This window comes from Scardinius erythrophthalmus (genome assembly GCF_964197995.2).
Source record: "Scardinius erythrophthalmus genome assembly, chromosome: 20".
Classification (NCBI taxonomy): domain Eukaryota; kingdom Metazoa; phylum Chordata; class Actinopteri; order Cypriniformes; family Leuciscidae; genus Scardinius; species Scardinius erythrophthalmus.
The window spans coordinates 12077376-12092084 of record NC_138240.1 but is presented as its reverse complement, the minus strand read 5'-3'; the positions used below and the strand labels follow the sequence as shown (position 1 = coordinate 12092084).

The 14709-nt window shown below is 37.3% G+C and overlaps 1 protein-coding gene across 3 annotated transcripts in view; it reads right to left on the bottom strand.

Annotated features, from left to right (window-relative positions):
* Window positions 1-14709, bottom strand: part of itpr3 (inositol 1,4,5-trisphosphate receptor, type 3) — a 31417-nt gene that overhangs the window by 7796 nt on the left and 8912 nt on the right. For 2 of the 3 annotated variants that reach the window (XM_081349419.1, XM_081349420.1), the window contains exons 13-41: window positions 14515-14675; window positions 14218-14359; window positions 13958-14119; window positions 13604-13776; window positions 11807-11926; window positions 11544-11726; window positions 11084-11335; window positions 10348-10492; window positions 9911-10055; window positions 9396-9589; window positions 9197-9317; window positions 8632-8686; window positions 8366-8531; window positions 7921-8088; window positions 7757-7834; window positions 6893-7012; window positions 6674-6796; window positions 6362-6562; window positions 5767-6018; window positions 5439-5564; window positions 5230-5355; window positions 3993-4113; window positions 3629-3810; window positions 3153-3301; window positions 2934-3042; window positions 2064-2151; window positions 1708-1883; window positions 1450-1612; window positions 1195-1343 (exon numbers count right to left, since the gene is read on the bottom strand). In XM_081349419.1, the coding sequence (XP_081205545.1) occupies window positions 1195-1343; window positions 1450-1612; window positions 1708-1883; window positions 2064-2151; window positions 2934-3042; window positions 3153-3301; window positions 3629-3810; window positions 3993-4113; window positions 5230-5355; window positions 5439-5564; window positions 5767-6018; window positions 6362-6562; window positions 6674-6796; window positions 6893-7012; window positions 7757-7834; window positions 7921-8088; window positions 8366-8531; window positions 8632-8686; window positions 9197-9317; window positions 9396-9589; window positions 9911-10055; window positions 10348-10492; window positions 11084-11335; window positions 11544-11726; window positions 11807-11926; window positions 13604-13776; window positions 13958-14119; window positions 14218-14359; window positions 14515-14675 (4350 nt within the window). Of the gene's footprint in view, window positions 1-1194; window positions 1344-1449; window positions 1613-1707; window positions 1884-2063; window positions 2152-2328; window positions 2380-2933; window positions 3043-3152; window positions 3302-3628; window positions 3811-3992; window positions 4114-5229; window positions 5356-5438; window positions 5565-5766; window positions 6019-6361; window positions 6563-6673; window positions 6797-6892; window positions 7013-7756; window positions 7835-7920; window positions 8089-8365; window positions 8532-8631; window positions 8687-9196; window positions 9318-9395; window positions 9590-9910; window positions 10056-10347; window positions 10493-11083; window positions 11336-11543; window positions 11727-11806; window positions 11927-13603; window positions 13777-13957; window positions 14120-14217; window positions 14360-14514; window positions 14676-14709 lie in introns of all 3 variants that reach the window. The other variant, XM_081349418.1, reaches the window with a different exon arrangement.

Genomic DNA, 14709 nt, shown 5'->3' with positions numbered 1-14709 from the left:
ACTTCAAAAAAACGCGGTCTCTCTAGACACCACAGGCTCCACAAACGGCAACAAAAACAAACTGGGCTCACCCGCACCACGAAACACAACAAACAGTGTTCCAGCCAATAACCGACAAGAAGTATTTGAGGGTGGGGTTTGGGGGGGTTAGTGTACGCACACATGAAGGGGGTGTGGAGGAGAGAGAAGCATGAAGAGGGAAGTTTGAATTATGGCCAACACACGACCAGAGAGACAACGTTCCGATAAACAAATTGCAAAGAAGAGTGACAAGGATAAGAAACGCGCAAAGTACCTAATTTACATCGGAAAAACCTTCGAAAGGTGGCGAGAACTCTGCCGGCAGAAGGGATTTCAGTCCGACATTCAGTTGCTCTGTTTTTGCAGAACAGGTAAATCCATTTTTATTTCTAAACAGACGTTCATGTTCGCCAAACCAACACAAGGCTGTAATTAGCTAGAACTATGCAGTCAGCGTTAACTTTGGTGAATCCAACATATGTTTCTAGCAGCTAGCGATCAATCTCTTTTGTAAATGATCAAGCAAATTCACAGTAGGGTGACAATGTGTGTGAATGATTGTTTTCACCCACTGTTTGTTATGAATTTGAATGTTCATTTATAGGCTATTGACAACTTTGACTAAATTTGTTTACGACGCCGTCGTTGTTTATGCTCACTGGGAAACGCGAAGCTAACGTTATCATGATCAGGTGGCGAAATGATTTTAAGATAATGTTTCTCTTTTTCTGCATTCTGCAATATATAAAAGCATTTATCTAACTTGGCGACATTACACATTGAATGAAGTATCAGTAAAACTTAACTTTGTTTGTAGTGACTACTTTGACTTTCCTTTATGCCGGAAGGGAGGGGAGGAGGGAGGAGACGGGATGAGGAGGAGGGAGGGTCTAGCTAGCCTCCGTTTTGTTTGACAACAATCCGAATGTCAACAAGAAGTTACGACTCCCGGGATTGCTTAGAGCACCTTTAAGAAATATTAAAAATGATTCACCATTTCTAGGTAACTAAACTAATTGTGACCCTGAGCATGTGAACTACTTTGCTCTAAAGGTTCGATTTCCAGATTCCACTGAAGCACAAGACTCTCTTTGGATCATTCTCTAATCATCCTAGATGACATGATCATCGGATCTGATTCTAAATTGATTGTTAATCTGGGGTTGTTCAGACCTGAAGGTCCTGATTATGGTTCTCACAGAGCAGCTGTAGAAAGCGCAGGATGGGTTTCATGATGGTGACAGAGGGGCCCATTTCTGTTTCTACTTCCTGCTGCTCAGGTTGATATGACTGCTCTGATTGGCCAAAGGAAGGTACGGCACCTGAAGGAAAACACTGTTAGAGCCAGCAATGTATGTAGACTCACTTGTTTCATTTATTAGAAATGCATATTGAATAAATCATTCAAATTATTTTTTTTTAAATGACCTGTCTCTTGATCTTTGTCATCTTTGGCTTTATTGGTCATTTCCCCCACATTGACAGAGATGGAGGATTTGACATCCAGCTGTGCATTCTTCATGCGGTCATTCAGCACTTTAAAAAACTTCTCTGACTTGTTGTCTCCCATCATGAGTTTGTAGAAGGAGTTCTGTTATACATATGCACAGGAAACAATTTATATAGAATAATGGGTACAATTTGTATGACAATAGCTAAATATTTTTATGACTAAGGCTTCCCTACCTGAATCTCTGTGTTGCCTCCTTCTAGCAGACAGATGGCGAGCTGAATGCTCTCCTGGAAGATCTTCTCGTTCTTACTGCTGGTTACGAGGTCTGTGAAAAGTTTGGTGCCACCTTCTTTGTCCAGACGACACTGTAATGTTGCGACTGCCAGCCAGTCTCTCTCTCCCTCTCCACCTTAACATACACAGACACCATCATTTTACACAAAACATATGCAAGTCCACAAAGAATGTTTGTGCTGATCCAAATTTCACTATCAGGCAAAAGTCAGCACTCTAGCTCGTGTGATATTTCTTAATTCTATCCATTTTTCATTAATTTAGTTATTTAAATTTAAAGTAAAAAAAGAATTACCTCCTCCATGTTCAACAAGCTCTGCTTTTATGTTCTTTTTGTTGTTGTAGAGGTAATTCTGGAGTAACACCTTTCTTAAGGCAAAGCCCTGCAAAAGACAGCATTGATTTAATAGATGCTCACTGTTCACACACACCCTTACCCATCTAAACAGGGGCTTCCTTTTGACATTCATTGTGAAATTAAACCAATTACAATCACTATAGAAAACAAATTCTAACCCAAAAAATAAACCAGAAGGTTTTGTTTTTGTTTTTTTGCTAACCTCTGGAGATAGCACAAATGAACATTCTTGGTTAAGAACGGTCCACAGCATCTGCAGAAAATAATTTCCACCCATTCCTTAATTTGCTAAATCAAAAGATAAACTTCAAGTTATGCAATTCGTGTAGGGGAAGGTTTTCTCCATGTAAAATGTGCAGTAACAATTTCATGTCTCTAAATGTTACTGTTTATTTAAGAATATACCTTAAATCTTATCTTACTAAGTATAAAATAGATTATAAGGTTTATTCTATTACATTTAATATATAAAATATACCATTAGAATATTAAGTAAAATTAAGAATATATATTTTGTTTTCATTTTTAAAAGGGGATAATTTACATTTGAATGAGAAATTATGATTATATTGTGATACAATTAGTATTATTATCGGTAACATTTTACAATAAGGTCTCATTTGTTAACATTAGTTAATGCATTAAACAAACTAGCAATAAGCATTATATTCATACATTTATTAACCTTTGTTAATGTTAGTTAAAAAAACTTTCATGTAGAAGTATTGTTCATGTTAACTGATGTAGTTAACTAATGTTAACAAATGAAACCTTATTGTAAAGTGTAACCTTATTATCTAATCTCACCTTCTCGTCAAAGTTCAGATCACGAATGAGCATTTCCTGTAAAGTTCTGAGGACTTTGATACAGAGCTTCTCATCTGAATTCATGAGGGCCTTTGTGTGTTGGATCAATCTGCACAGAGTGAGTGAGATGATGAAGGCACACACACTCACAAACAGTAATATTGCACGATGCAGTATAATCTCTGTTTATTTGACTGATCCCTAACAGTTTAGACTCACTTAGATATGAAGCCTCCGGATTCACAGCGAGCTCGAGCATCTGTGCCTTCCAGGAACAACAGCTCAGGCTGGTGCAGAACATCCACCAGCACTGACAGCTCTGCATTAACCAACGGCATCACGCGCATCTCCAGTGTGTTAATGATATCCTGACAGCAGTGTTATAGAAACATTAATACATGCATTCATACACTATTAATGATAGAAATAAGACCCAAACAAACTGTTCAAGCATGAATTGTGTTGAATGCTTTACAGTCCTGGGGTGTTATGCAAATTTTTTGAAGGTGCTCAAGGCAAGAGCGTAATGTAAGATGGCCACAGTATTTTTTTTATACAAACACCTACCTGGCAACTTAATTTGTGAAAGATACAAATTATTTATTTTGGAAGTCACATGTCTCCAAAATCTGAAGTAGTTTGAATGGGCATGATGCTTCTTTTTCAGACACACGCACGCACACACACACACACACCTGTAGTTTCTCAATGATGTTTTTGTAGTCCCAGGGGTTGGTGGGAACAGCAGCCCGTGTGAGGCGTGACAGGTTTTTGCTGTTTTGGCTGGAGCGGGACAGTGTGAGGGCGTTACTGTGACTCAACATCATGTTGACATGAGCCTCCAACTCCACTGGCAGAGGGATGGAGCGACTCTTTGCTGTATGGACAGTCAGGTAAACAAATAAATTGTCTCGTCATACTTTAAAAACCTTTACTGTATATGAGAACTGAAACTCCTGCCACAATTTAGGCTTGTAAAATCCATTTAAAATCATTTTCTTTGTTTGTTTTTTTCTCCCTTAGAATTGAACTATTGTCTTAATAATCAGGTTGACCTACTTGTCACTGCCAAAGTTCGGATGCATGACTCTACTTGGACTTTTTGTTGTGGCTGCAGCCAAGGACAATCTAACAGACGCATAGTAGACTGCAGCAGCTGTTTTACAGTGGTGTGATGAGCCTGAATGAGAGAGAAAAAAGAGAAAATGAGAAAGAGAAAGAAATTAGGAAAATTAAATGTGACCTGATGAAATGCCGGAAAAGTATTTTTTATATCTGTTGTCATACTTATCTTATTAGTCCTTCTGCAAAGTTATCTACTAATCTACTAATAATCATGCATTTTATTTAGAGGCGCCTTTCAAAACACTCAATAGCCGCGTTTCCATTACCCTTCAAATTGCGCAAATTGAAATTGCGAATTGAAAATATGCTCAATGGAAACACGTCAATTTCGCAAAAACTCCAATTTATCGCAAAAAAGTTTTTGCGCTCGCATGAGGTGGTTTTTCAGGCAATTCGAAAAAGGAATATTTCGCAACTGCAATGGAAACCGTTTTTGCGCATTTACAGTCACCTGACTTAGAAGGTGCGGTGTGTTTGGACAGAATACGAGAGAGTTCTTGAGAAGAAAGAATGACAGAAATACTGGATTCTAAACCTTAAAGAAATGCCACAATCAAGACCATGGAGCAGAAATGAGTGAGAAAAACCCAGAAACACCTCATATGTGCCATATAAGGGTCTTTCCTTGCCATTAATGCTTGGATAACACGCCTATGTTTCCTTCCATTAATAATAATAATGTCTAGTGCGGTACGTACATGACTGTGATATATATATAAACTTACCAACGTCCGTTGCCATGATTTTTGGAATGACTTATCGCGAGAGGAAAAAATTACGTTTTAGTCGCATAACATCGATTAATGGAAACGGCATCATTTCGCAATAGTTTTTTGTCGATATTTAGAGAGAAAAAAATCGCAAAAGTTTTGCGCAAATCTTTAATGGAAACGCGCCTAAAGACACCTTAATTAATGACAGTCATAAAATACAAGACAAAAATAACTGATACAGTCAGATTTACACTACTGTTCAAAAGTTTAGGGTCAGTAAGATTTTTTTTTTTTAAGAAATTAATACTTTTATTCAGCAAGGAAGCATTAAATTGATCAAAAGTGACAGTAAAGACATTTATGTGTTTGGGCCCTAATAATCTGTGGTACACACAATGAATAAAAGCAGATGTGGCAGAGAACGGAAATAAGACTACGAAAGACATATGATGCCTCACCTCTGTGCTGGTGCTGTTCTCTGAGAAGGGAGAGCTGAAGAAGGCAGTTACAGTGTCTAAAACCACCTGAATCACGTACTTCTCCAGCACAGGGTCCGACATGCGTTTCTCACGGTTGGAGCACACCTGGAGTTCAAATTAAACCAAGTTAAATGAACGCCACTCAGTAAAGCACATCTTATCCAGCATCAGTGGTACAATGGACTCACCCTGGCCATATCTACAGTGAAGCTGTCAAACAGCTTCCAGATGTGATTGCTGGTGTAGATCTCTTTCATCTCCACTTCTGTGTCTACATAGCAGTGGTTCACAAAGTTTACATAGGCAATTTTCACCTGCACAACACAGAGGAGATTCACGATTTTTCTGATTCATAACATGCAACAGGCTTTGGCTTTTGTTTGCAAAAATGTTCATGCTATAAATTCTACTGTAATCAATGAATTGACTCATGCAACACAGCAAAGAAAAACTGGAAGGTTAAACATAATCCTTCCAGACAAAAGAAGAGCTTTCATTTCATGTCATCATGATTACCTCTGTGATACAGTCGTCATGTGTGATTACTTTCACCATGTCCTCTAGGGGCAGCAGAGATGTGCACTTGATCTCGGTGTAGACGTTTTTGCCCTCTGCGCATGCAGCCAGCAGCTCAACCAGAGAAATATGGTACCGTAGAGGGCTGTCGTCCTTCACCCCTTCGCGCGACTGTGTCATCAGATCCACCATGGTGTCGAATGATGTGTCATCGTTGTAGAAGACGACCACATCATCGCCTGCACTTGTAAGCTAATGGTGAAAACAGATGTCATCTAACTGTATCTACCACTAGTTGGACTGAATTGACATTTCCTTAAAATCATTATATAAATGATAAATCTAACAAAGTACATTGCGAATCATAATAAATAAATAAAAACAGTAAGCACCTTGTATAACATACCAACCCATCAAATAAATAAATTAAAACCCCTACAACAAATGGTCTCCAAAATATATCCATTTTTAATTCAGCACTGAGTTTTTTTTATGTGTGTGTGTATTTTAATTAAAGAAGGTTTTTTTTATGGTTAAAATGATTACATACTGTACAATAATTCAAGGTTGCTTTATTTTAGTCACAATCACAAACCTCAGTCATGATCATGTCTTGACATTTCTTCACATATTTTCCCTCGGCCTTAATGATGGTGTGCAGAAAGTTGAGGTACTGAATGTGCCGGCCATGTGTGGCGAGGCAATGGATGAAATGATGCAGCACAGACTCACTGATCTCAGAACAGAGCTGGAAATTATTACTGAAAATGTGCTGCATTGTTTCTGCCTCTAGGAGCTGAGAGAGAAAAAAACAAAAAGCAGAGAATAAACACACAATGAACAAACATGATAAACATATTTGGCTATTTCAAGATGGGTTTTTTTATCCTCCATGCTTTTCACTCACCCCAGGTGTGAGAAAGAGGTTGAGGTGTTTATGGAGGAGAGTCTGATTCTCCAGATTCCCTGTGCAGAACTTCTGCAGGAACAGATGCGTGTACTTGATGATCTCCTGCATTTTGGTGTCATTCTGTTAACAGAAAAAAAAAGCAGGTGTTTAGGGACAAGATCAAGACCTTGCTTAAGATCTACTACAGATTTTATCTGCTTTAAAAAGACCACAAACCCGATCATAGGAGATCTGCAACAAGTCCAGCATAACTTTGTGGGCGCCCATGTTCTTCAACAGCCTTTGTTGCTTCTTAAATACACCTGTACTGCACATTTTATTCAAACGCTCAAGAATCTGGAGATCAGATAGAAGATTTAAATATTGGTTTCCATCCATCTATGCCATTATTTTGCATACACATTTATATATACAGTATATTAAATACAAAATATATATAAAACATATGTAATTGTGTATAAAAAAGTTTTTAATAATATAATATAACATAATATAAAGTTTGGGGTAAGAAAATTATTCCAACGTTTATGAAAGTCTCTTATCCTGACCAAGGCTGCATTTATTTGAAAAATTTATTTGATATCATTTATTTGAAAAACAGTAATATTTTGTTAAATATTATTACAATTTTAAACAACTTTTCATTATTTTAATATATTTTGATGTGATTTATTCTAAATTTAAGCTGAATTTTCAGCTGCCTTTACTCCAGTCTTTAGTGTCACATGATCCTTCTGAAATTGTTCTAATATGCTTATTATTATTATTATTATCAATGTTGGGAACTTTATTTTTGTGGAAATCATGATACGTTTTTTAAGGATTCTTTGGTGAATAGAAAGTTAAAAAGAACAGCATTTATTTGAGATTACATTATAAATGGCTTTACTGTTACTTTTGATCAATTTAATGCGCTCTTGTTGAATAAAAGTATTCATTTCTTTTCAAAAAAAAAAATTTGCTGACCACAAATTTTTGAATAGTGGGATAATATAAAGTTTCAGACTGTTGGTTCCCACTGTAATTAATATAATAATAATAATAATATTGATCAACAGAGAAATAAACCAAGAACATTACCTCTTTGACATTCTGGTAACTTTCATTGCTCTTTTCAACCTTCTGTTTTTTAGTATCTGTCTCCTCGTCTGGAGACACCTGCATGAAAAAGAAAAGAAAAATGAGCTTCTTTCACCAAATTATTCTATTATACACAATCCCACATCCCCCAGTGCATGACTCACCGGTGCAGCCTCTTTTTTGTCTTTCTTGTCTTTCTTCCCATCTCCCCCAGAACTACCTTTTTTAATGACCCAAAGCTCAGACTTCTCCACCATGGTGCGTAGAAGATCCAGATCTCGTTTTATGTGTTTGTAGTTGTCAACATCCTGAGTTGAAATGAGGAGCTGGACCTGAAGAGAACAAACATAGCAGGATAAAGAACTGACATCAGCAATTGTGATCTTAAAAACTGATTGTGTTTCAACCACTTTAAAAAGAAAGTTTTTTTTTTTTTTTTACTTTTGTGGCACTGGAATTGTAATTGGCATGTGAATTGTATGGTACTGATGGTTGCACATCTGGGAATAGGCTTTACCTGCAGATGTTTGACCTGAGGATGTCTAGGCACATCTTTTTACCAATAAAAGCAAGTTGTTTGTATATGTTTGAGTGGGCTGTACACTCTACCTGTTTAAAGGTGTGGAGGACTTCTTGTCTTTGACTGAAATGCTTGAAGAGCAACTGCAAGGCCCCAGAAACCAACGGAGGGTAGTCGTGCATAATGAGGTGGATCAGAACACGCAGAAACATTCGCCCCCCTTCATCGTCCACTTCCAGAATGCTGTTTCCTTTACTGTACGGTCAGAGGTCAATGAGAGGTTGTAGGTCACAAGCACTGTATTAACTTTGATGAATTGTAATGTGAAAATATAATTAATTGTTCATTAACACACCCAATTCCAAACATGGCCTCTGCCTGCTCTCCAATGTGCTGGAGGTTGATGGAAGCTTTTAAATTATTTAAAAAAATAAAATAATAATTAGAACGCACAATTAGAAAGCAAATTCAAATATGACTACTACTAATCTAAATTTAATACGATTTAAAATGGTCATCCATTAAAGGTAAAGTGTGTTATTTCTGCGCCACTAGCACTAACAAATGGAACTACAAATGTATAATAATTTTTCCAAAATACAAACTAAAAGATGGCTTGCATATTAAGTGACAGGAGAATTCCACACTTCATCTTTAAGGAATTCATTTTAAGAATCAAGAAATTATGAAACATTGCCACTCTCACCAGAACGAAGCTCTGAGACAAACACAACAGTGAAAAATAGAATAGAGAGATTAGTTCACAGAAGAAAGGAAGAATTGTTGCTATGTTGTTATTTGATTATAATGTTATTTCATAGATTGTTAATTGATTATATTTATATGTTATTTGATTATCAGGTAGGTTCTGACATTCATCCAACAGTTTCATTTGGTATATTTGTCTAAACATCAGTTACCCTCATGCTCCGTATGATGTGTTGCATCCGCATCACCCATTGGATAGACATCCACAAACTCCTTCTTGAAGACGGAGAGTAGAAAGGAAAGCCGATAGTCCAGGCGCACGCTGAGGATGAACTGCACAAAACCAGAAGTTTTAGATCTTGCCAGCACTGACAGCACAAAGCTGTTGCCAACTTCTTTGACAGCATCTACCTGTAATATCTCCAGGATCTTCAGTTTGGTGTCCATGACAGTTATGTCCTGGGTGTCAATGCTATCTTTACTGCCAGCCTGGCTGTCTAGAGCACCAGGGCGACCAGGGCCCGAGAAAAGGGACGGCTTTCTGTTTAGCACCATGGTGGACATCATCTGACCCATGCCATGAATAGAGCGCCTGACGTTCTTACCTAAGAAGAATGATTTATGAGTTTTGACACTGGTATTCTAGCAAGCTTAATTCTGTCATTGTGAATACAACACAAATTATCCATTTATTCACTCAAAAAAAAGAAAACAAAAGCTAAAATGAAACTTTAGGAGACAAATTATATAACTTCAATAACAATGCACTTCAGCTAATAATCATCATTTTAGAGTAAAATAAAAAATATATATTTTTTTTTTTCTACAATAAAAAAAAAATTGACCATTTTAGTCATCATCTGGAGCCTTGTGTTCATCTGAACCACACAAGATATTGAATTGTTTTCTTGTTCTTGAATACTAACCACTGCCATCATCACTAAACAGTGGGTTGATCGTAGCATTACTTGGAGTGCAGTCTATGATTCCCAGAAGAGTACGAGTTAACCTAAGGAGCTCAAAAAAACTGTAGAACCCAAAGTAGATGAGATGTCTTGCCAAGCTCACCACCTACAAACAATGTAAATAAAGCAAATATTTGAATGTGATTTGGAAATATTAGTGTCAAATATGTAACATATACATGTTTCACAGACAGTTTATCATCTGCAAGGTGCTTGACACCCAGCTTCCCCTCTCTGGGCGTAATGGGTGGAGCTTGAAGGTCCAGCCACACCATAACCCTACCCATAACCCAATCCCTAAACCTTGTCTTAGGTTGTATGTAATTTTGCTTTGCAGTGAGGTGAGCACCACTTGCGTCATCTTGACAATTAATTTTAATGACAATATGCAACTGTACCTCATATGTTAGCTTGTTTTTCTCCTCATTGGCAAAAGGCAGGTCATCAATGAGAACATTGTTGAGGTACTCTTCCATAAAAGCCATTGTATTGGCAAACTTGTTCTTTTTATTGTCTCGTGAGTAGTCCAGGTGAGAGTCATAACTATAACATAAAACAGCAAACACCATGATTACACATTTCATTGTTTAAATAATGATTAATGCAATACAAAAAATGTCTTTGCATACCCTACCGTTCAAAAGTTTAAAATAAATTGATAATTTTATTCCGTAGAGTGACAATAAAGACTAACATTGTTACAAAAGATTTCCATTTCAAATAAATGCTGTTCTTTTGAACTTTCTATTCATTTAAAATTCCTAAAAAAATGTATCAACACTAAAATATTAAGCAGGACTACTGTTCTCAGTAGTAATAAGAATAATAAGATAATAATAAGAAATGTTTCTTGAGCACAAAATCAGCATATTAGAATAATTTCTGAAGGATCATTTGACACTGAAGACTGGAGTAATGATGCTGAAAATTCACCATCACAGGAATAAATTACATTACATTAAAATGCAAAACAGATATTTTAAAATGTAATAATATTTCACAATATTACTGTATTTACTGTCATTTTGATCAAATAAATGCAATCTTGGTAAGCATAAGAGACTAAAAGTATGCTTTAAAAAATACACAATAGCAAGTCATATATAATGTGATTGTGTGGGTATGTGAACACACTCTTTGATGCTGATAGAGGTGGGGATCTCGGCCCACAAGCGAGCAAACTTGATGGGTGTCACAAGCTCCTGAGGGTCACGGTCGACGTGTGCATGTAGCATGAGTCTACAAAAAGACGCCCGTAGGTCAAAGGGAAGAGCCTCATCCATCATACAGAGGGAAATCAGCTCCACATCCAGCTGCTTTGAGATCTCATCTATGGCCAGATACTGACGATCGAAACACATTCGTGCAAATAGTTTGAGCTGATACCTGGGGCAAAAAAAAAAAACATTAAAACAATTTGTATGGATGTAAGCAGAAGATCATTTTTTTTTACAATAATTGTCCAGCAATGTTGTTATAATTAAAAATCTTCTTCTGTTATTTCCACGGCTGTCAATTTTTATATAGTACAATCAGTTAAAAAAAGTTTTAATATGTTTTATTGACAGCAGTAGTTATCTCCCTTCTCAAGTACCTGTAATATGTCAGCACATTTTCGTCATGCACATTCCCTTGGCGGGCCTCTTGGGCAAGCTGTCGAATGCTCTTCTCATGGATCTCATTTTCCTTCTCAGACCAGATCAGCCAAACTTCATCCTCCTCTCCAAACTCTTCCATGTACTCAGAGGTATGCTGTGTGTCCTTAGCGGCTCGACGCCTTCACAAACACAAACAAAAAGTATTCACACAAGCACATAACCCAAGACAGACACACATCGTGGTTTTTTGTAGACTTACTCGGTTTTCATGAGAATATCCTGGTTCTTGGCATCCAGCACGCATTTACAGATCAGCTCTTGAGTAACTGGGATTGCTACATTATTGGACACACACAAGTCTGACAGATAGTCCAGAAACCTGGAAACCAAAATAAACGACATGTAACAAGCATTTACAGACAATCAGATCTTGAAATCCAGATTTTGTCATCCATGTGCTCGCAATTATGCTATTTTAACCCCTTAAACCCAAAGTGCTCCCACCCTCCAAAATATTTGTAATCAAATTACTAAGCAACCACAGAATGGAATCAGCCAAAATAGCAGCTAACATTTTAAGTTTTTGTACTTGGAGCCCCGCAAGACCCATATCTAAATAATATACAGATGCGGCTTTAATGTCACATTTTCGCTTGTAACTTTATGTAACATGCTCCTATCTTGGAAAATGCACGTCATTATTTACAGCAGATTATCAGGATTAAAATGAGTCCAAAATCAACATAATTCATTTTGATTACATTCATGCTATAACCACAAAATTTAATCCAAATGCAGTTCACATGTAGGGGAACTTTACCAAAAAAAGAATTGTCCTCCTACCTTATTTCCTTCCTGAGTTATTGCATGTCAAATAAGAAAGATATGTAAAATTATAATAAATAATTTTGTTTTGTCTTTTATCAGCAGTTTCTCATCATGAGAATGTCCAAACGTAATGAATTATTTTTCCCTAAAAAATTCCTAAAATGTTTTCTATCAAACAATACCTACCTTTTCACTCTCCTTGCAATAGACTTGGAGTTATGAGTCTTTACTATTGTGTATGTCACTCAGAAAAAAACAACTCTAAAAATGCCTTCAGAGCATCAAGGGTTAAAAGTTCCTATTTTTGTTTTAGAGGTCTCCTACAATAGATTGCATTAAAAGCATTAAAGGTTTCCGTCAGTCTACTCTGCTTTGATTGGTCAGACGGCCCAGTCTGTGATTGGTCTACTGTGTACAGTGCATGTCGCAAACAAAACGCCTATTACCAAATCTGAATTTCAGCTCCAGAGGCTTCCTCAGTGCTTACGTACAAAGTGCAAACAGTAACGATAGTGTAGTTTTTTTCTGTAAGTGGATTCGCGGCACAGAAAACTGTCTTCTCGACATGTCAACAACACGAATCAAACTCGTCTAGGCCTCAGCTACAACTAAAGTGTTTGAGGGCGGGTCAAAGTTGACGTTGTTCACAGGCAGCCAATGAAGGCCATAGCCTGGCAAATCGGTTACACTGGCATGTAGGTATGTGACACAAAGTTAAACTGCTATTACTGATGACTCATTTTGGCAGTTCAGAATAAACTTTATTCAGAACTTTATTTGTCGTGGACTTTGATCTTTTACATTCACAAACAGCTATATACTGCATGAAAGGTAATATTCGAAAAAGCATAATAAGCGCACTTTAAAAGTGTAATACCATATATTGTTAATTAAAAAAGTTTTTTTGTACTTAATAGAAAGAGGAAAGATACATATTGGGGAGAGGGATTGTATTTGTATCTATGTATTTGTTTGTTTGATTTCCCTTTCCCCCTTGAATGTAGGGTGTGGGAAATTGGTTTTATGCTATTTTAGAATTTTGAATGGGAGGGCTGTCAAAAGGTTTAATTTGAGTCAATCTGTAATATAATTTCGTTTCTAATGGACATTTTTATCCTCTCTCTTCAATCCTTTCCCTAAGAAGGTGAATTTTCGTGGCAATCTGTGTTTAATCAGTGTCATCAATCAGTAATTGCTTACAAAGAAGGTTGGTGATGGAAACACTAACCTGGGCTCCCTGTTCTTACGGACCAGACTGACAAAGGTCTCCACCTCGGTTTTAGTGATGTGTTTTTCCAGCAGTTTGCGGTTGTTGTGTAGCAGGGCTGTGATGGTGTCCTCAGCCAAAATATCATAGCCAATCTGTGACTGCATCATTCCAAACTGCTTGGCTATGTGCTCCTATAAGGCACAAGAGAAAAATGGCTCATAAAACGAAGAATGGCCCATCTTTGAATGCTGTCTAGTGGCTTTTTTTAGTGTGACAGAAAGTCTGAATGCCATTTAACCATGTAAACATTCAACATCACTGCTTTTTGTAATATATGTGTAACAACCCCTTTGTTAGTATGGACTGGAGTACCTGATTCTTACGATAGTCTTCCTGTGAGTGACGCAGCACCCTGTAGCACAGTCTGAGCATGTACTGATAGGGGGCGTATTTCTGATCAGACAACTCCTCTAATGTCAGCAGAGGAGGCTCGGTGCCCCTCTGTTTAAATGGTGCTTTAATGATCCCAAATATCTAAGCAGAAAAATAGGAGTATGAGCATAAGATAATTTACTAAACTAGACATTTCAACTGTAGGCACGCCATATATTTCAAATAGTTGAAAAGCAGACCTGTTTAAGAATGTTCTGCTCTCTCATAAGTTTCTGTCTCTCTCGGTTGGCCTTGTTCATCGTCACTTCCAGGGCAGGCTGGCCATTATTAGACTGATCGACGACAAAGAAAACCACATCCTCCAGCAGTTTAATGGCATACCTGTGCACAGAAGACACACAAAACTCTGACAACAGGTTTACATTACAAGTGTTTAAAAAAGTAAATCCACAGCCATTAAGGATCCAGAACAAAGTATAAAATCTCAGGCTGAGACTCTGGTTTGGTGCTTACAGTATGTGTCATGTCAACTCTACCTTCTGTCATTAGGACTGGGAAAACCAGAGTTGAACTTGTCGACTACGGTGCTCAACATGAGGCTGGCATCATTCGCAAAGTCTAGATCTCTAATCTCCATGACTGGCACAGAGACGATGGCAAAGGCTTCTTTGTCCTCTTTAGTGGGGCAGGTGCCCAGCTAACAGGAGGAGAGGACATACAGTATATATATG